The sequence below is a fragment of the Accipiter gentilis genome, chromosome 24, assembly GCF_929443795.1.
Source record: "Accipiter gentilis chromosome 24, bAccGen1.1, whole genome shotgun sequence".
Classification (NCBI taxonomy): Eukaryota; Metazoa; Chordata; class Aves; order Accipitriformes; family Accipitridae; genus Astur; species Astur gentilis.
In genome coordinates, this window is record NC_064903.1 from 9,588,667 (window position 1) to 9,610,671 (window position 22,005).

The window sequence follows — 22,005 nt, forward strand, 5'->3', positions numbered from 1 at the left end:
CATGGTGCAAGGAAGAAGCATATTTCTGCTGAAGGAAGAATCAGAAGTTGGGGTCAGACATTTTATATTTTAGCCAGATTTTGATAAGACATATTAGGAATTCATAGGGCTTTTATCATTTTCAACAGCAAGAGGATTAGACCCTATGCTGACAAGAGCAAGAACATCAATTGTTGAAAGAAGTATGTGCCACACTTGAAATACAGTAAAGCACCTGAAAGACATAACATACTGTCTGATAAAACACTGTAAGCACTTTCAAATTCAACCCAGTGATGACTTGCCGAGTCAGTGCTTCATTTGTCTGGCAGAGCCAAAATTACAGTGACTTCTGTTCTAATGCTCAAAAATGCAACAGAAGTGCAAAGAGAAGCCATGATTTAAACCACGGTGTCACACAAAAGCAGGGATTCAAATTATGGATAATATACTGACGCTTAGGGCAGAGGACAGAAAGAAACACTAAGAAACTTTATTTGGATTCCAAAATTTTATCCAGCAAGCTTGCAAAATTGATGAAAAGACTCAAATCTTCATTTAAAAAAAACCAGTGATCGCCCCCCAAATTCAAGGAAAAGTAAAGATACGGACTCAATAACAATCTCCCTCCTGTCTGAAGAATGACCCCCACACCAAAAAGCACCTCAAATTCATCCTTCTTCCTCCTAAAACATTCAGAGCGCTGCAAACGTGTTACAAACTAAATGACTTTTTGTACTGAACTTCTAAAACCCTTGACTTTTAATAAGGTCGTGCATCATTTGATTTTAATTACAGATTTTTTTATCCTTTAAATTTGACTAAAAATGATGTGATTTACAAAGCAAACAAGCCAGTTAAACAAAGCTAATTAAATTCACTAGAGACAGCCTTGCTTTTCCCCTCAGTGAGTGTTTATTTCAGCTCCCAGTGCTCTGATAGCTCCTGACAGCTTGCTGGGACACAAGAAAGAAGTAGGTCAGGGTAAGCCAGAATCAGCAACAGAGGATCCCATTAGACAGGCTTGTAGGGTAATACTGAGATCGAGGAAGTGTGTGATGTAGTGACAGTGTTAGAGACACATAACAAACAGCCTGAGGACAGCCTCCAGCAGAACCGGTACATTTATCTTCTCTGTGTTATAATGACCCCTCATACAGCTTATCCAGTTTGTGATTTCTCGTACAAGAGGTGCCGTATAAACCTAATGACAAAAACGCGCTCACGGTTTGCAAGACGATGCCGAGCCAGAGGCAGCACTAGCAGAGGCTCTCCTCCCACCCAGCCCCTGCCCTTCGCGTTACGGAGCCGGCCGGCTTCCAGGGGCAGGCGGCTACTCACACGAGCAGAATACGTCCCCCTCGCTTGGCTGGGAATGCAGTGAGGAATCTCGCTGCTCACAGAGATCAAAGGAGAATAAGACTGGTTTCCTCCTAACCAGCTTCTAAAACATGATACCGATGATTATGGTTGCGGTGCCTACACCGGATCTGAACCTATCAAGCACCCCATAGCAAGAAAAGCCGCCGTGGCAGCTAGGGAGCACAGCAAAATCGCGTTACGGGGCACAAAAGACACCTGCTTCTCACCGAGCTGTTGTCTGGGGGCTCCCGGTGAACCACCACCCAGGTTCCTGCGTGCCATTTGAACTGGCAGGAGGGCTTGGGTATGTCTTCTCATACCGCAGCACCGCTGCCGCTGGGAGCAGCCACTGGCAGACAAGAGAGGCTGAGAAACCTGCGGTTTCGGCTGGCTTTCCCAGCTGGGATCGCTGTGTAATGAAGAAACACCAGCGGAACCAGGGAGGAGAACAAAACCAAAAAGACCGAAGCGATCAATGTAAATATAAAATGCTTTACGTTTTTACCACTGTACTAGGTTATTGTAAAGTGTATTTTCACCGGATATGGGTGTATACCTGGACACTTGCTAATGCAACTCTTCCCTCCTGAAGAAAAGGATAAGAGTTGGTTGGGGTTTTTTTAAGTGCCTTGGCAATAGCAGCAGCAAACACAGTGCCATAAACTCTGCACAGTAATATGAAGTCAGAGGCAAGTGGAAAAGCAGAGCTCTAACTCTCCTTGTTCTCATGACTACTGCTCACACCGTTAAAAGTTCAAAGCCTCTCCCACCATCTCCAGCGGTACTGTACATACCCCAAACATTTCAATTATGAGAGTCAATTTCTCGGCTTACACACAGAGCCAGAGAGATTCTCCTCAACTCCAAACTGTGTAGCTTACATTAAAAAGAGAGCGCGACCACGTGTTGTCTCAGAAAAATAGGTACGTTTGACAGGAACAATTTAAATCGCCATGGGCATAAACAAACACAAATGGAGAATGTTGTTTTATTTTGTTCTGAGCTCAATACATTCACTCTGCTTAGAAATGTCTGCAGCATCCACTTTACTTGAAGTGCCTGAGTGACTCGGTTTCCAGAAACGATGGAGGCCATACTGATAAAGCAGCTCGCGTTATTTCAAGAGTTTAATTTTTGTCGCCCCGACTTCATTTTCATGTTTATTCAACAAGAGTGCGTCATGTTCAGCATTTATCCCCTTCTTTGTTTCTAGCCACAATCTTTGCACAACACAATTCGCCTCCTGCGTTAGCAGTGCTTCCTGCTCTTCAGGGGGTCACACTATATGGGCACTTGCACCCACCCATTTTACAACACAACACATCCCTTTCCTCCAATTTTTACTTAAGCAGACAGTTCCATTGAGTTCACAGAGGTTTTGTCCGAGTGACGCCTATGTGCTCCAGCGCTGAGCATCTAGGTAAAAATCCCTACCCGATTAAATGTCCTAAAGAAAAACATGCATGTCCTATGAAAATATGCATTAAGATAAAAGCATTAAAATAAAGGAAGACAATGAGAATGATCAGAGCAGCACTGCCTGCGAGGAAGGAAGGAAGCTTTTAAGACCACTAAAATATAAAATTGATTTGTACACATATTTGATAAAAATCAATACAATTAGCAAGTAACTGAATACTAGAAAGGGAAATTGATTGCTCGAGGGCCCTGAGGACTCAGGGCAATCAGTCCATTCTTCTAGCTCCTCCACTCTTAATAAAAATTTACTTTTTCATAATCCTGCCTGAACTCTTTGCCCATTAATAATGCCGCTAAATAGCTCTTCTTTTAGCACTATTATTGCAGACCTGCTTGAATTACATTTAGAGGCAGTTTCGAGTGGCATGTCCTGGCCATTTTGCTATCTGCAGCACAAACCTCCAAGCAATAGCATAAAAGAATACCAGCTAATGAACAGGAGCACAGGAACACTTGAGAAGAGCTTATAAAATTAAGTACCAAAGTTTAAATAAACGGATTACCATAGAATTGATTTGCTACATCAATTTGGTCAGCTTTTGCTGATACATCATTCCTTCCTCAAAGGAGAAGAGCCACCGTTTCGAAACAACTAATTAAACATTTTGAACCATGGCCTTACAAGGAGAGCAGGGCTGCATTGCTCTGCGCTCCTGTCTCCCTTCGCTCGCCGAGTGATTCCTCACTGCGGTGTAAAAATCGTTACTGCACGTGAAACAGGAGACTGAATTTATAGTCAAATCTAGACTAAATGAAGTGGCTTTTACAGCCGCCATCTCTGAGCAGATTCCCGTTTCAGGCAAGGGCATCTTCTCTTCCTTCATTAAAGGGGGGCTGGAGGAACTGAAACGCAATTGCTCTTCCCCACGCAGAGGGAGGAGGCTCCTGGCTCGGCCAGCGCGGTCTCCCCAGGTGAGGATTTCCATTACAGCCAACTGGCTGTACAATCTGATAGAGGGTGCGCACAACTCGTACGCATCTACAAAGGAGGTTTCTCTTTCAAAAGGTCAGATGCCTTCTCAGATAAGAACTTTCTCAGATGTTAAGCCCTGTCCACTGACTCATCTTGATAGGAAGCTCTTTAAACCAAAAACTACCTTTGGGCCCCCAACAACTTCTCTGCCAGCCTGCAGTTCAGGGTGACACAGCCTTTGCTGTTAACTAGGGCCCCGATTCAGCAATGCACTTGAGCATATACTCAAATGGAGCTGTGAGTAGCCTTATCCGAGCCAAAGGTAAACAAATAATTCTTCCATATTAATAAGACCACTTGCATGCTTAAAATTCAACAACGTAATTTAAGCACTTTCCAGTGCGTCTCCAAAGGAACTTCTCAAGAAGTCATTGAGCTGAATAAAATCACGTATGCACCTCATCATATTCACTCCAGCAGAAACTCAGAAGTCTCAACACATGCTCATGTCTCCAACGGTCCAGCCGGACCAGTAACGAAACTGAGCCATTGTATCAGCCTAAGAAAAGGTCTACGGATGCTCTGCAACTCAAGCAGCAATCTGTGGTGATGCCTCCATAAGGTTGGATGAGAGCCTGCAGTGCCAAGGGAGGAGAACAGCGCATCACTCAGCAGGGCACCAGTGGAAGTGCCACAGGTGCAGCTGCAACATCTGCGAAGTTGCCTCACTAAACTCTTATGATGTTCTTACTCCAAAGTTTGTCCTGCTGCTTCTACTTACAAAGAAGAGACATTAGTCTGGACACAGAAATGGAAACCAGAAATTACACAGTTTCAGTGCTGGCCTTCTTTGTAACCAAGAGCAAACTACTTTAATCTCTTTGCTTCGGTTTCCCTGCCTTTATTAATAAAGCAGAGACAGTAAAACTTATTTCACCTAACTCGTACATCTTTTGTGAAGATGAAATGCTTGTTCTGTGTAAAGTACTTGGAAGATGAAAGGCATCAAGTAAATATTAATCATAGTCACCACACCTACCAACAGGATCTCCAGTACGCTGATTTGGATCCGTGTTTGAAGAGTCTTTCTTTGTGCAATTCAGGAACTATGCTTTCCTGGAGAAGTAAAGGTGAATTAAAGCTAATCAAGAATTCCCACGTTAATCGGCCTTCTAGCCTTCAGAAGATCATAAGGAGGATGATGCTTCCATTTCAAAAGACAACACAGTGCCTCAAAATGAATAACATCAAACTGGCTGAAGCCCATTTACAGCACGGTCATGGAAGAAACTATGGGAGTTCATCCACCAACATTCATCTTGGAGCATACACACTTGTAAAGCAGCTCCTATTCAATAATGAAATGTCGAGTGACTCATTCTTTCTACGTGTGAAAAAGCTCTCAGAGAGAACCAAAGAATCTTTTACTTCCCCATCTGAACACTCAATTACATCTCCTTACTATGGAGAAAGCTACAAGGCTTCAGAGCCAGCTGTATAGGAGAACATTACCATCTTAGGTTGACAGAATCCAAGGCCACCTTAAGATCTCAAATTTCTGTTGCAGGAGATCTGGGAAGATGGTTCATTAGCAGCTCAGCTGATCTTCTGAACCAGCTTCCCAGGCGTAGCAAGGTGCACTGATCTCACGCAGACGTGCCCACGAGGCTGGCCCGGGGAAGCCTAGCGACGCTGCTCCGGGCTTTTTTGCTGTTCCATGTGCGTCACGTGCCAGATTATTTACTTAATGTCTTAAGCAACTTCTGCCACTCAAACTCAGCTCATGCAACCCTAGCTGTCCTGCTGGCAGTAACGAGCAGGTTTCCCAGGTGAAAGCGGTCTTCACTGTTTCTGCCTGACCCAGTGGATTTACACAAGAAGGACAGCAGCGCAGCCATACCTTGACTCTTGTCCCTGTGTTAGCCCTGTCTGAAAGCCATCCAACACCTACCGCAGCTGCACGCTGAATAGCAGTTGCGTGCTTCGGTCAGCTGTTCAGCAGCCGGGCTGCCCAAGCACTGAGCTCACCCAAAGAAAAATCCTGCTAACAAAATAAACCAAAGCAACGCATGCCAAAGATCACAGGGCAATCAAAGGTGCGCAGCCCCGGCACTGTGCCTGCTCCCTGCCGCCGCAGCTCTGCCTGCCTCTGAAGAGGTGACACAGGGTTAGCTCCCTGGAGCATCTCTTCACTGCTGCTAAGAGAGTCCAATTTCTCCAGCAGAGCAATCACAACAAAGCTACGAACGCAAGAGTACGAGGAACAAAACGGGAGTCGCAAACTTAAAAAAGACAACGGCGATAAAGAAAAGCGCTGCCTGTTAGTCGGTGTTGAAGGAACGCAGAACGAGTTTGCACACGGGAGACACTGACTGCCTGAATGGAAGCAAGAGGAGATGCTGGACCTGGCGGACCAGGCACGTGAGGGATCCCAGTCCTCCCGAGGTGGGCCTGGACCTGCTGTCCCTCCATCGTCCCCCCAGGTACCTACCCGCCTTCCTCAGCTCTGCCTCTGTCTCCTCGGCTTTGCCCTCCCAGCCCGCCCCAGCCCGTCCCTGCTCCTCTCTCTCCCCTACCATGGTCTCCTCGTACTTTGGACCTCTTCACCTCTACACCCCGAGGTCTCCGGCTCTCCATCAGCGGCTCGGGCAGCACCAGCCCGCGCAGCCGGGCCAGCCGGTGCCGCAGAGCAGCTCCGCTCGCGCCTGTAGCGCTGGTCCACCTCCTCGCCGGGATCCAGCAGGATGCATAAACAAACAAATTACGCTACAGACCCAGAGCTACGCTCCAAAAGGAAATGACCACTGGATGTTATTGCTTAACCTTTCCTAATAATGAACGTGTATTCCTTGAAAATATAGGCCACCTAATCCCCTCAGCATTGCAAACACGTACAACAGGAGGGTAATTTAAGTTAATCAAGCCCTAAGCTCTATGTGAAGTTTAACAGTTTGCTTCACTACATTTTGGGTAGCAGATGGCAAAGCACTCCACGGTACATTTTCTGCAGTCCTCGTACAAAGGCCCATACCTGTTTCTGTTCCGGGCGTGAATGCTAACAAAGGGGCGTTCGCCGGACTAGCTAAAGGCTGCAAAGTGGGCGAGCATTTTAAATCCTGAAATAATAGACGTGTAGTTACCAATATAGATGTTCCAAAGAGAGGACTCGTGGGCAGCCAAAATCGGTCATTTACCCGCTAGTTTGCCATTACTGCCCTTCTTAGATATGATAAAATTAAAGCTACAGGCTGGCGTAAGTCTTCAGGTAATTAATCCACGCCTTATCTGCACAAGTACCAACATCCAAAATCAGTTCCATGGAGGCGAGTAGTAGGGGTTTTGTTACACAACAGCACTTGACACCGTTGCCGTAGCTCAAAATATTTCTATGCACGCTGCCCTTACAAATGACTCCAGACTGTAAGTAGCCTGGCACGTGGGCATCAGAAACCAGTCTGAGTGGATAATCTGGATTTCAAACTGCCTCTGTGGACAGTCACTCAAATGCTCTATTTCTGGCTAGATTGGGGCGGGTGGGGGGGGGGGGGAGGGCAGGGGGGCTGGGGTAGATGGAGAGAAGAGCTGACAAGGGGAAAAAAAAGAATTTGTAGATGACATGTAGAGCCAGAACGATTTTAAAGAAAGGGCAATTAAGACTGCCTAAGTCAAGCTTTTTCCAGGTATGTTAGAGTGACTGGGAATCAAGGGGTAGAGCAATAAACAGTTCAGCCTGTGACATTCAAGATTTCATAATTTATGACCAACAGAAGACGCACAGTTCTCCTTCAAAACACAAAGCGCACCCCCCAGCATCCAATTAATGGTGGTGTGTACAGTGAACATACTTACCCTAATTGACTGGTCCAATAGTCATGGCTGCCCCCAAGCATTTCTGGAAGTAGCATTTCTGCAGCAGCACCGTGCAGAAATGCTTCACATTTATTAACTTGTTTGTTTTTGATTGTTGGATTGGTTCCCCATTCCCAAGGCACTTAGATTTATTCTTTTAGCTTAACACTACAAAGTAATCAAATCACTCCGTTACAGCTGACAGACTGTAGGAGCCCTGAAGGGGAGGAGAGAGTGGCATCAGAAGAAACATCTACATTTTCTCTTACATCCTTCACACTTGCCCTAAACTTTAGATTTGACTCATCTATGTCTCTGGAATTCAAGAACATTGAACTTTAACTGACATGGGAAGTTATCTGAAGATGCACTTTCACTTGAAATTAAGGCTGATCTACCTTCTGGGATCAGGGACCAAGATTCACTTCTCGCGAAGACTGAAAAGCCCAAACACACTCTCCCTCTGCTTCGAGTCAAACACAAGTGTTGCTGCAACCAAGAAAACATCCTTCCAATGCTATGTAAAGTTCAAACCAACCAATCCATAAATAAGAAGAGGAGATGAGATGGAGGATTCAAACGTGCCTTTGTGCCCTTCCACCAAACGTGTAGAATAGGTAAGAACAGAAGGACAAAGGAGATGGCTCGGAGAGACAAGATTAATATGGAAACAGAAAAAGGGCATGGCTTTTGGCTGGATTTTGACTGTGCCTCTTCAGTACAATTTTTTTTTGAGCTTTATGCAATCAATATTAGAAAATGCTTAGCACCAACCCTTGATGTAGAAGACAGAGAATTTTATTTTTTTATTTAGACAAATTCCAATGTCCTTGTCTAATGCTACCCAATGCAAAAGCAGAAAGAAATTAGTGCTTGCACGGTCCTGTGTGTTTAAAAATAATTTGAATGACCCACTTCTTAAAGTATGGAAAGGGTCCTCTGTTATTAAAATTCAAACATATTTCATTTTAGACTGTACTCAAACTGACAGGGTAAAACTTCAAGAAAATCCCCCAGCAGGTTTTTTTAATCAAGAAAAACAACAAAACAAAACTTCATGGAGCCTGTGATCAAATAATCTTACAGAGTTTGGATTTAATACACCAACAATGTCAGGCATTTCAATGCAGTAGCATCAAAACTAGATATTTACTGCTTGGTAGTGAGTAACCCTTTGAAAAGGGAGGAACACAAATTCCTTTTTAATGAGTCACCATTTGGCAGTCAGAGATCAAAACCTTTTGCCTGTATTTCTGACTGCAAGATTGTATATACTTGGGGTTTTTTTCAGTCTGTGTGACTTTATTTAAATCAACACAGTTAATTAAGAAAATAAGTAAGTTGAAGGAACAGGAAAAGCAAAGTCCTTAAAAGTACCTGACGATCAGCGTGATCTACTGGGTTACTGAAAATACCAGATGAATTCAGAAATTACTTCCGTATATAAATTTGGAATTGTGAAAATCCTAGTAAGAGTTAAAGTAACTAGTCAAAGCAAAATGAAATTATACTCAGTATCTATTCTGATAACCACATGAAATGTGTCGTGTAATTATTCTTAAACTAATGAAAATGTTTACATACTAAGTGTTACATACTAAAGTACAGGCAAGAAGCTTCTTGTGTGTGAGTGGAACTGTGTATGACAAATGTCTCCGTAAAATATTCATTTGTTTACCTTTGCCCAAAACTTAACCTATGAAGATCTGTGACAGAGAATGAAACATCAAAATACATGCCTGAGAGTAGATGCTGGTTTTGCCTTTCAACATTTTCTTTTCCCCTGTATCAAATTCTGAAGTTTCAGCAGAACGGAAGATACTATGATGTGATGTCGGGGGGAGGAGGATTAAAAAAAATAATAAAAAAATCCACCTGTGTTGGCATTATAGCCAAAGCAAAGAAATAAAAATAACATTCACACTGAGGGGGTCTCAGAGTAAGATGTACCTGCCTTTATTTTGAATGTAATTTTCACCTATGTGAAAAGTCCCTAAAGAACTCAGCTAGTAACAAGCACTTACAATTTACAAAATGTGTAACTAGTTAAGGATGCTTAGTGTGAAGGTTAAGGTAAAGCACCATTATTCCCATTTTGCAATGGACAAGAACGAACCTGGGAACTATTTTACTCCAAAAATTGCCTCCACCTCTGGAGGCCCGCGGGGCTACAGATACTCAGACCCTTTGAGAAAAAAAAATAAATCTTGACAGCATTGAAATTAAGAGTAGGCATTATTCAGGGTTGACTTCCACCTTCGGAAATCTCCAAATTGTTATATGAAAACTCATATCCACAAAAATTAGAGCAGGGACTTACCACTCACTCCACACAGCTATCAAACAGCCATCCCGTGGAAGTACTGATCAGCAAAAGCATCTCCATACCTTGCTGTCAGCTCACTGAACCATCCCATCCCTTACATCAGTTGATCTTAATTTATGTTCAATTTACTTGTAGATTGGAAGTAATTAGAGTAAATAATTACAGTAACTGGCTACAGTTTGGGAATTGAGAGAACTGAAGAAAGAATTCAGAGAAATAACCTGATCTACTACTGTAAAGAGAATCAATCATCCATCTCCTTCCATTAGTCTTTTTGGCAATCCTGTGCCACTGTTGTCACAAGCCTGGATAACGATGCCACATTAATTCTCCTTCTGAGAAAGGGACTACAAGATTTGACTCCGTAACTGTGTCCTATCTGACCTTGGGGAATCTTTGGGGGAAATTTCCCATCAAATGCTGTTACAGTTCTTACTGAAGGAGAATTACTGAGTTGGACCCGTGCTTTATAACTCGAATGCATGACACAAAAATATACAACCAATCTTCTGTTTCCACTAGAAATAAATCATCACTACATAACCAACGATTCTGCAGATCCAACCCTATGTGAGAAATTACATTTTCAAAGTCATTTCAACAGGCCTGCTCAGAGGTGATGGACATGGGGCAGAACGAAGAGACAGCTACCGCAAATTTCTCATGTAACAACAGTTCTTTTAAGTACATTTACCTAAACTGGAGATAGGCTGCATTTCCCAATCCAAACCTTCCCAAAGGAAAAAAAAAGCTTTGTCGTAAATATTACAGAACACAGAACTGGAAAAGAAGAAAGTCATCCTATGTTTCGTAACAGAAATGGACTCCCTTCCTTCAAGACTATATACCGCTCTCTGCAACGTGAACTGTGGCATCGCTGATGTCAGTGTGAGCAGGCAGAAGAGGACATATGGCCTTTTGTCCTGCTCCCAAGATGCTGCATGTTAAAAAAAAAAAAAAAAAAAAAAATATTCAAAAATCATTATCCAGGCTGGAAGAAACCCAAGCCATCATAAATGTTTGTTTCTTGCAATTTGGAAGACCTTTTTAGAAAAAGCAAACTACTCTTAGACATGTAATCCTAAACCCAAATGGTGGACGGGAATCAAGTACAAACCATGCATTATTTTGGGGAAACTTTTGCTGCCATGCTTATTTGAGTATTTCTCTGTAACTAGATATCATTTCTATTACTGTGGCTATGACTAACGAGTTAACAACTCTATTTACACTAGTACTGTTGTATCATTAGAAACAACAAGATTATGTACTTTAATTCTAATGCCAGCACAATTATTTTAACACCAAGTGTGTCAGATCTGACTCTATACCCCCTAAATTAATTTCAGAGTAGTGGCTAAATAAAATGACATACTTCTTTGTGCTTTTGTTATAACATGCTCATGTGCAGCAAACTGTGAAGAAAATGTAGTAATTAGAGGTTAAATTAATCCCTGACAGACAGGCAGCTTAGTAAAGCTGGGCCCTCTTCAGAAAAACGTAGCATAAAGCTTGCCAGTCTTTCAGAATTAGGCACAAAGAAAAGGCAAGATTGGCAAGTCCCTCACCGCTGCAGTCCAACCAAAGGGTAACGCTGAAAAGTCGGAGCAAGTCTTGAAGCAGCCAATACTACCAGGCAGATCTTGTGACAAATGTGATTTAGAGCTCCAAGCAATTGTTGCTGCAGCCGCTCTAACTGCCTGATCAGGATCAACCACTTGAAATTAAAGACAGCCTTTTGCTCAGCAGAACAGACTTCGAACCGCCGTATAATCAACCTCAAGACGTTAATAAAAGTGAACAATGGCATTATATTTCACAACATAACTAGAAAGTTACCTTGCTGCTTCTGATTTTAATGCAGGTAATGCATTTCATTGCCCACAACAGAGTAAATGCGCTGTGTTATTCTGGAAACAATAAATAGGTATATCTTGGGTAGGTGTAACTCTCGAACCTACCTGGAGTTCTGAGACACTTAATTCTAGAGAAAAAGAAACTTCCACAGAAACGCACAAGCCAAACAACGCAAGACAAAAGAGGCAGCCAGACCATGTTGATGATATCCAGAAAGTATTTCTTTTTTGTGCATGTCAGCAGAAGTAAATGGGTTTTTTCCAATCTCTCTAGCTGTGGCATGACAGAAGTAGCCGGTTTTTAAATCCATGCAAATACAGCCTGTTATCAGAAGGGGAGAAACTGAAGGGTCCTTGCTCTGTGCTGAGGAAAAAGCGTCCCGGCTTTCCCACGCTGACAAATCCTGGCGCAGGAATGGCAGCCGTACCACCGCGTCCATCCTACTTGACTTACACCTTACCTCCAAAGGTGGAAGGTGCAGGAAACTGGCTTCCCCCTGGGCTAAGGCTGATGCCACTCAATAGATTGCCTGACATGGGGTGAAACAATAACGTAGTTAACACCCTCCCCTGCAGAGGTAATCTATATCATGTCTGCGACAGGCTGAGCCCCCAGCTGTCCCTGCCTGAATGGGAAAGCACAACAGGCACCTGAGGTCGGATCACCAGGTAAATTCAAAAGAAAAAGAAAAAAAGGGAAAAGCCTGTACTGCAATTAAAGTAAAAGGAAAACAGGGGGCTTGCGGAGACTGCGAATCAGCGCGGGAGTGCATTAACACCACCGGTATTTCTGTACTACCCAGATCATCAATTATTAACAAATTAGGACATGCCTGATGGGGTACTTATGTAACACTTCTTTATCAATAAAACTGCCAAGTCCTTGCAGGGAAAAGCAGAGCAGTTTTCAACAAGTCATAACACAACGCCTCCCTTTGGACAGGGTACGACGATGAATTCTGGTCTCCCTCTCCTCGGCCTGTCCACCCACTCCCAAAGAACACTTTTGGTCAGTCCGGCAGAGCCCCTGCTCGAAGCCCGGGGCGCGCCCCAGCCTCCCGTGAGCAGCAGCCCTTTAATCAGGTCAGCGCTTATCAATGGCTCATTGTAGCGATGAGGCAGCTCTGGGAGTAAAGGGCCGTATGAAATCCCGCATCCCCCCGCATCTCCCACGCCTGGGCCCCGCTGGCACTCCACTGGCCCCACGGAACCAGCCACCGGCCGCGCGGTCCCTGGGCACAGCCTACGTCCCCCCCAGCCAGTCCAGCTGGCTGGGCCGCGTGGTAGGGAGGGGAGGAAGGGGACCCACAACTCTTTCCCCTGCTCTCTACCCTTCGGGCACAACTGCTGCTCCGCAGGAGCGAAGGGCCAGCTAAAATTCAGCCTGCAGAGACAGTATCCTTCGCCCTGCTTCGTTTCCAGTTCGCTTCCTCCAACAGGCGAGAGTGAGCAGGGTGGGGGGCAGAGAACAATCCCCCCTCCCTCCTCAAGGGCCTGATCCTTGAGCCCTTAATTCTAGGATCAAATCTGAGTCTTATCTACTCCAGAATGAAAAAGGACTGCTAGGTGGGGCGGTAGGAGAGTACACCAGTCTTTCTCTTATCAGGGCCCAGCCCAGCAGAACCTTTCCGTTCTTCTGAGACGCGCAGCCAAGGAAACAGCTCTAAAAAGAGCTACTGCAACTTTGCAAGCAAGTGCTGCACAAACGAAGTATATTCCTCTTGAAGGAAAGCAATGACGTAGTAATACGTTTTCTTCCATGTAAAAAATGAAAATTATTATCAGTGAGGAGGCTTCCCAAGAGGAATAAAGGCTCTTCACAGCTCATTTGCACTTGCTAGTCATCCCTCTCTGACTGCATCACACTCTGGTAGCGCAACTGGTGACTTCGAAAACGATGGAGTCGTAACCCAAGAGCCACGAGCCCTGCTTACGCTGTCACCCTGAGATATACTTTCATTTTGAACAGAGCTAACAGGCCAGTCCATAGCAACTGCAATGAAAAATTTCTACCAGAAGACAAGGACATAAAGTGAAACCTTTAACTGACAAAGACTTCAATTTTCTGCGCAAAGTGCTAGCAGTAATAATAAAGAACACGGGAAGGAGACGTGATGCAAGCACAGACTGTTTTGCAAAGTTTCCCTTCAGCTGCTGGCAGCCCTGAAATGGGTTGCAGAAAGTTAAAACTGTGTTATTGATCACTGCCTATTCTGCAGGGCTGGTTTGGGGTTTTTGTTTGGGCTTTTTTTTGTTGGTTTTTTTTTTTGGAATATAAAACAGCATTGTTCTTTTGCTATTTTCACTTAAAACAATACTCCAGTATCTTCCAATACCCAGTCCAATCTGAAACGACACTAATGAGGGTAGTACTAAATGCCTAAACAGTTTCTTCACATATTTGTTAAGTAATTGCCTTTTCGAGTGCACCCCTTTTACGGGTGCACAAAACAAAACTTACTATGAGTACACAACGGTATCGTGCACATTTGGCATTTTTCAGCAATGCTCTAAAGTTCCCCTTCAAAATTACTGCCAAGGAAGGAAGTTCTGCATAATTTTAGCACTCAACATCTGAAAAAATTAGAACAGTCCCAACTGTTCTTTGAGATGTATAAAAGAACAGTTGAAAAACTTACAGTTGACTGGTGCTACCTAGGTTACCCGTCAATGGCATTGAAACTGGTATATTATTAAGAGAGGTGTATGATGGGAATTGGTTTATTGTGCTGATCCATAGTAACCAACTCCTGTTCGTCCATCATTTATCTCTCTCACCAGCGACATATGGGTTTGTCTATTCACACTCTCAGCATTCTCTCTGCTCCAACAAACAGTCAGCCTTTTCTGCTGGGATAAGGAGATTTTTTAGTTACATCCATTATGTGCGTATCAACATTTATGGCAGGAAGATAATTGCCAAAGAGCTCAGGGGGATAAAAGCTCCCTCTTTATAACACAAACCCCCTTAAAAAAATCAATATTGATATAAAACAGTTCAACGCAAAGCCTTGGCGTGTCTTCTGCTTCCTTCAGTTCAAAATACTTTTTTTTTTTTTTTTTTTTTTTTTTTTTTTTTAACATAGCAAGTCAAACTGGAACATCAGGTAGAAAGCCTTCGTAATGAGTTACACTACTGCTCTTCCCAGAGAGGAAAAAATAGCAGTGTACAGTATTAATTGTTCCTTAAAGAAGTGAGTGGCAAATGTGTCAGATATAAAGAAGGTTCCTTGGAGAGGCGCCAGCATCATTTAAATGGATGTAGCTATCTTTATTTGGAGACCATACCGATTACTAATGAATCGTAACTTATAGTCACCTTTGCCTAAATGTTGAAAAATGCCGGCACCAGGAACCAGCCAGCATGGGGGGGACAACGAAAACCTGGGGATCCTGCCTGTTTCCCTACTGAAGGAGCTCCGACAGCTTTCTACTACTCCATCCCCCAGTTTGGATAAATCCATTTGTCACAGCTTCTGCAAGATTTACTTCACTTTCCCATAGCTACGTACTCATAAAAGTTATTTTAAGGCAACTTTCATCAGAGTAGCAAGTAACATAGAACATTTTATTGATTAAATGACTGGGAACCAGTGAGTTGCACCCTACTTAACCTACAGGACGACTCAGGGATTTTACTTACTGTTACCCTTGCCCTTGTGTTACCTTCTGCCTTCCGAACTTTTGTCTCTCTCATGAAACCAGTTCCTAGGTCGATCCTTGTCCTACAGTTGCATCCTGGCAGGTTAGCGACCATTTAGGTCAGGGCAAGAGTGTCAGCCTGACACCTTGGATCATGAACTCTTGCAGTAAATCTTCCTGTATGTTCGGAAAGCATCTAGCACGATAGCTCCTTAATCCCATTTTAAATCTCTGGTTACTACCACATTGTAACATTTGTAACCAGGTCAGTAAAAACCCAAACCCAAACACACTGTATTTATAAAACACTTCTACCTGTGTAACAGGAAGCCATACAAAAGAATTTAAAGAAATGTAGCTGCCTCCTGTAATTACTAATCCCCCCCCAACCCTTTAACAACTACCTTGGCTTTAAAAAAAGTCCAAGAGACTTTGCAGGTTTGAACTACTTAGTTCCAAGGGACTAAAAGTGAAGCCCTGTCAATATTTGCTTTTCTGATTCTGAAGTATTAGTTAAAAGGATTAAAAATAGAGATGAAAAACCTCAAGTTAAAAAAAAAAACCCTCTGAAAATAAGAAGCTAAAATAAATTTGAGCTGCTCAATTCTAAACCTTAAACAGCTTTTCACTCACTTCGAGAGGAGCTGTTAACTGCATGTTACCTGCTTTACAATATATACTATTTGTTTTTTATCCCTGAGCAACAGACTATTTCCTGGTTGAGTTTAAAAACTCAGTGACGTTCCAATTTCAACCCACACATGTGTGTCACTGTCAACGTCAGTGGCAGGAAAACATTAGAAGTCACCCCTTGCTAATGCTTTCCTAACATGGAATTTCCTCGTATCTCGCTCCCTCAGCCCACCTCCTCCCTTCAGCTGAGAGCATCTTTCCCAAATTGCTCCCCCCCCCCCCCCCCAAACATATGGCAGGGAGAGAGAACTGAAAATGGTCAGTGCCAGAACTAGATCGCTGCTTTTTTAGGCGCTAGCGTCTAACTTCACTCAAACTGCTCTCGCTCTGCCTTTAACTCGGGAGGGAGCTCGGCCGTGGGCAAGCAGCCCCCCCCCGGTGCCAGGGACCTTCTCCCACCGCCGCGGGTGTTTGTCTCCCGGGCCCCTGGCACCCCCACCGCATAGCACTGCCTCCCACCCCCGCTGTTATTCTACTTAAGCTTCTCGCACGGTAATACACACAAAAAATTACGTGCCGGCGGGTAGCCCGCTTCGGGGGTGGCGGGGAAAAGCCGCTACCGGCGCCGAGGGGGGCGCAAAGCCCCCGCTTCTCCGGGGGAGGCCGGTGCGCCTGCCGCCGCGCCGGGGTAAGGGGGGCGATCAGCTGCCGGGGGCGGGCAGCAAACAGCTGCTGGGTCCGGCAGGTTCAAGGCCGTTCCGGCTCCCTCTCTCCTGGAGGCACCATATGGTCCATCTCGCACATCAGCAGCTTTATTCCCCCCCCCCCATCGGCTCGGCCCAGAGGGGGAGCTCCGGGAGGGGGGGCAGCCCCCCCCCCCTCCCCGGGGCACGGGCGTTAGGCATTACCCGGGGATTACAGGGCTAAGCAGGGAAACACTCACGTTATATAACAGGGGGGAGTATTTCCACCCCCCCACACACCCCTCCCCCCTCCCCCCCCCCGCACCCCTTCTTCCCTCCCTCCTCCCCTCCCTCCCAAACCGGGGCGGCCGCACGGCAGCGGGGGGAGCCCGGCGCCTCCGCCCCCGGCGCGGGGAAGGGGCCAGACGCAGTTAATCTCCCCGCTGGCGGGCCGGGGGAGGGACTGCGGGGTCCCCGTGTCCCCGGTCCCCCCCCCCCCCCCTCCGGTGGAGGAGGAGGAGGAGGAGGAGGAGGCAGGCTCTTCGTGCAACGCCCGTGCCAGGAGGCTCCCCGCAAGCGGCCGGTGCCCGACAGGCTCTTCTGCTTCCGACGGGAAGAGGCGAGGCGATCGCGCTGCACCGGGGAAACTGCCCGGCCGATCGCGGCGGGCACCGGCCGCGGCTCCGCGGCGGCGCCGCCCGGCCCCCGCTCCCCAGCCCCGGGCTCCGCCGCCGCCGCCGCCTCCCCCCGCCCCGCTCCCCGCCACCCTGCCGGGAGCACCGTGGAAAACAAAAGCGGCCTTTTAATTTATTGTCCCGGGGGGGGGGGGGGGGGAGGAGGAGGAGAGGGAGGGGCGGGCGGTGTGAAAGGAAAGCAAAGCCCGTTTTCTTCCAAGAAACGGCCGTTCTCCCCGGGATCCCTCCGAGTCACCCTGGTGACAACCCCCCGCCAGCCAAAGCCGAACAAAAGCCGCGGTGCCCTCGGCCCCGCCGCTCCCCCGGGCCGAGCAACAGGCCGGGGAAGGCGGCGGCGGAGGGCCCGGGAGGAGGGCTCGCCTACCGACCGGGGGAGAGGGGCAGCCCCTGCCCTGGAAGGAGACGTGGGACCGAGTCAGCGAGCGCCTTGTTTACCCTGCAGTTGCTCTAAAGCGCGATCTTAATCACAGGATGAGAAACCAAAACAGTTTAAATCGTGAGTCAGCACGCGTTTTCTTTCAAATACACGCACAGCCTCGGCGAGAGTGGCGAACGCGCCGCGTTTGCACCGTCTCCCTCACTTTGGGGCTATCGCCGTTTGGAGAGCCGCACGCACGCACCCTCGCCAAAAAGGAGGCGGAATGTCGGGCTCCGCACTCTTTTCAGGAATAACCGAGGGCTCCCTTCTGGGCTCGGCGGAGCCTTTTGTTCAAAAGCCTGCCTATGGAACGTGCGCTTCAGGCTCCCCAAATAACCAGGCACGCCGCTGCCGACGCAAATACCGGGAGTTCTTTCAAAAAAAATAAAATCATAATCATCATGAGAGAGAGCAGGACTAGCCCCCTCCACGCGTGACACCTTCCCGGAGGAGTCCCCTCGCGATGACGGCTCTGTCCTTCCCTGCCCGTTTGGTCCAAGTTCAAATGAAAATTCCCCCGGCGCCGGGCTGAGCCAGCCTGCCCGCACGGCCGTGTTTACACAGGGATACCCGGAGCTCGCCGCTCCGGGCGCACCGGCACTTCCCTCGTCCCGCTCCCCCCCCCCCCCCGGGGCCGCCGGCGTTTCAGCCCGGCCGAGACCGGCAGCGTCCACCGCCTCTTCCCCGCGCGTCGCCGCACGAGCGATGACACGAAAAGCCACGGAGCGTGGCCCCGCGGACGGGGCTCGCCGGCGCGGCCGCCCCCTCTCCCCGCCGGCCCCGGGCGCTGCCCGCCCCGGAGCCGGCCTCGCCGCCGCCGCCGCCGCCGCGCACCGGCTGCCCCGGCGCCGCGCCGGAGACCGCCCCGCCCCGGGGATCACCTTGTTCACCACCATCTTAAAGCCCACGGACCCCCTCCGTCCCTCCCTCTCCCCGGACTGACACCGGCTCTCGGCGGAGAGGAGGGCGAAATTTGTCCGCCAAGTTTCTGGCTTCTTCTCTTCCCGAGCCCCGGCGCAGCCCCCGCGCAGCCCAGCGAGGCGGGCAGAGCCAGCCCAAGGTGGGCGCTTTCTTGAGCCAGCCCAAGGTGGGCGCTTTCTTGAGCCAGCCCAAGGTGGGCGCTTTCTTGAGCCAGCCCAAGGTGGGCGCTTTCTTGAGCCAGCCCAAGGTGGGCGCTTTCTTCAGCCGCCTCTGCAAACTTTTCCTCCAGCCCCGGCCGAGAGCGGCTCCGGCTGCAGCCGCGCCGCGTCTGGGCGAGCAACTATTCCGAGGGTGTTTAAGTCCTTTTAAATCAACTCCTACTTTTCCAGTCCGTATCGATTTCAAATGCTACTTACTGGAATATGTGGCTCCATGCGTGGTGCTTCTACCCGCTGGGAAACCAGCAGCATCTTGGACTGGGGATCAGCCGGCTTTTAGATCCACTTTGGCTGTATTTAGCAAAACCCAGCACCGCAAAGGACTCGCAGACTGTTTTCTCCTTTTAGGTTCCAGACAAGTTCATCCTGGCGTTGCAGTTTGCTAATGATTCACTGTCTGTCTCAATCTGCTCACTACATTTCCATCAACCCACAGCTTCCTCACTTAGAAGGTGGAGTTTGTGGGGTTTAAGTTACTGATAGGCATATCTAAGTGCTGTGTCACTCAAAGAGGAGGAGACACACACACACACACTCACGCACACATACACACACGCTCTCACACACACGAACGGCTCCAGGCTTAAAGGGGAAGTAACACTTTCTTCTCTTCAGAAACTGGAAACCTCACACATCCAAGGATTTTTTTTTTTTGCTCTTCTTCTGTGCATGAAAGCGAAAATCATGCTGCCTATGGCGAGTAGAAGAACACGCGAAAAGCTGCTTCGCATGTTTGGCGCCTTCTTTGTAGAGCTCCAGGTTCATTTAGTACAGAAGTAGGCTAGCTCAGAAAGGTACGGGCAATTAATGTGGGGTTTGTTTGTTTGTTTGGGTTGTTGGGGTTTTTTTTTGGTCCAAATCGAGGTGTACAAATCACTCAAAAGAGACCCCGAGGCCTGAAGTGGAAAGATTTGAGTTACTCCTAAAAACTGTAGTTTCCTGTGTCTTTATGCCATTCCGATAGGATATTCAGCACTCGTAACACTCATAAAAGGGTTAAACTCATCTCACACAGGTGAACCCAGGTTACCAAGAAGGAAACAGTAGAGTCGTTTCATTTTCGCCCTTTGTGCTATGTACATGTATTTTTGAAGACAGAGACAATTCTGAACAGAGAGCTCCCATAAAACCATGCACTTCTCATATGACTACAAATGTGCTTGTTACAAGCTGCCATCCCTGAATATTAATTTTGACAGACCATCAACTGAAAGCTGAGAACCTATTCAGACCTCCTCTTGGACTGTGCAGAAAGGACTGGGAAGAACAAGCTGCAGGCAGCTAGGAGAGCACACTGGGTCCACAAATAATTGCTGGCAGAATTTCATTTCGTTACCTTGCTGCATCAGTATGACCGTCACTCCTGTCCCGATACAGTGGAGATGCCAGAAACCCTGTCCCGGTACACCGACTCAATGGATGAGAGACACAGAAGACGTGGTACCGTTTCTAACAAAATGTCTAATTTTTTTAATCCTACCTAAAATAGGAATATTAGTAAACTATGCTCTATAAAATTAAGAAGAAAGTTATTTAAGTTAAACTTAATTACTGCGGCCCAATACATACAAGTGGAGCCAGAACCTGGCCTCACTTTCCTGAAAGTTTTCCACACGGCGGCAACCATCTTCGACTTGCAGTTAACTTGTAGGCCAAATCCGTATTTGTAACTCGAGTTAATAAATATCAGGAATATTAGTTCATCAACAAAGAAAAAAAAATTGTTTTCACCTTTGCTGAAGCCTCTAGCTTTCCTGTGACTGCTCTAACAACGGGCCTGCTCCCCTGAGCGGTATTTGCGTTACTTCAGTTTGGATTGGTTGGAAGTTTATTGGTTTTCTAATGATTTTGCCTTCTGTATTATTTAAAATTACTTCAATGTATTTTTGTCTATTGAAAAAAAAGAAGCACGAAAATAATAAACTTGTCTGGGTGTCAGTACCCTGAATTCTACAGACTCTGAGGGCCAGGTCTCAAAAGGTTTGGGTGTCTAAGGGGAGGCGTATCGACACCTGTTGTTTGGGTTTGTTGGGCTGCCCAGATCAAATCTACAACCCTGCCTGAGGTGCCAGGGCTCAAACCCAGCATTAGGGCACCAGCATGGGATCTGAAAGAGCCAACATGCTAAGAAGGAGTCACCTGAAATGAGCAAGCTCAGTGGAGACACACATTCATCATGCATGAATTAAGCTCCACCTGCAAGGAGGTGCCGCTGTCTGCCCAGTATGCAATGTCTGGAACACTCCCCTGAAGGTATGTGTAAGGGCTCCCATCTATCTGCCCGGAGTTTTTTTTGCCTAAAATATGCGTGTATGGAATGTATGGGGGCCACAGGGATTCCCACTTTCTGTGGATGTACCGGACCTACTGACGACAACACGCTCAGGTGACGACTGCGTGGTAGGTCCATGTCAGTTTTCTATGCAGCACCTGCAGTGCACACTAGTCATTTGCCTAGAAGTTTTGGACAAACCATGTCATTCATGACTCTTGCCAGACATCTGAAGTGTCTGACAAGTGGCAAAAGTCCTAAGGACTGTCATTTGCTTTGTTCATTTCATAAAACTAGACCAAAGGACTTCCCCAAAAGGAAGAAGACATGAGTAGGGTGCATAGGAGTCCTGCCTGTTCCATGCAGAAGGAATTTAGTTGTCAAGGGGATCTGCTTGCCAGATAGTGGTTTGTGTTCTCTGTAAAGTGGGATACGGTCTCAGATGGAAATAAAATTGAACCAAGTACTTCTATCAATTGGTTAGTCCACAACAGAATTGTGGCAACATTTTCTTTCTTTGAACCTACTGGCTCAAGCTGCACGAGGTCTGGATTTCACTCTGGCGGCCTGGTGCCCAGTGTCCCCATGCTGCCAAGCATGATGCTCTGGACAGATCAGGCAAAGCTGTAAGGTAAGTGCTGGGATGCTCGACAGTGTCACTACAAGGACAGGTTGTACGACAAGGGTGTATGCAGAAGCCTGATTCCAGGCAGCGCGTGAGCATTTAACAAAAAAGCAGCTCCCTTGCAGAGATCGCTC

General features: G+C 46.8%; 1 protein-coding gene across 4 annotated transcripts in view; it reads right to left on the bottom strand.

The window, feature by feature from the left end:
- The window catches only part of MAMLD1 (mastermind like domain containing 1), an 86,856-nt gene extending 66,277 nt beyond the window's left edge, over positions 1-20,579 (bottom strand). For 2 of the 4 annotated variants that reach the window (XM_049827954.1, XM_049827951.1), the window contains exon 1: positions 19,173-20,578. In XM_049827954.1, coding sequence (XP_049683911.1) covers positions 19,173-19,226 — 54 coding nt within the window. In that variant the 5' untranslated portion in view covers positions 19,227-20,578. Of the gene's footprint in view, positions 1-1,568; positions 1,689-18,716 lie in introns of those variants that run through there. The other 2 variants (XM_049827952.1, XM_049827955.1) reach the window with 2 other exon arrangements.
- Between the last annotated feature and the right edge of the window lie 1,426 nt (positions 20,580-22,005).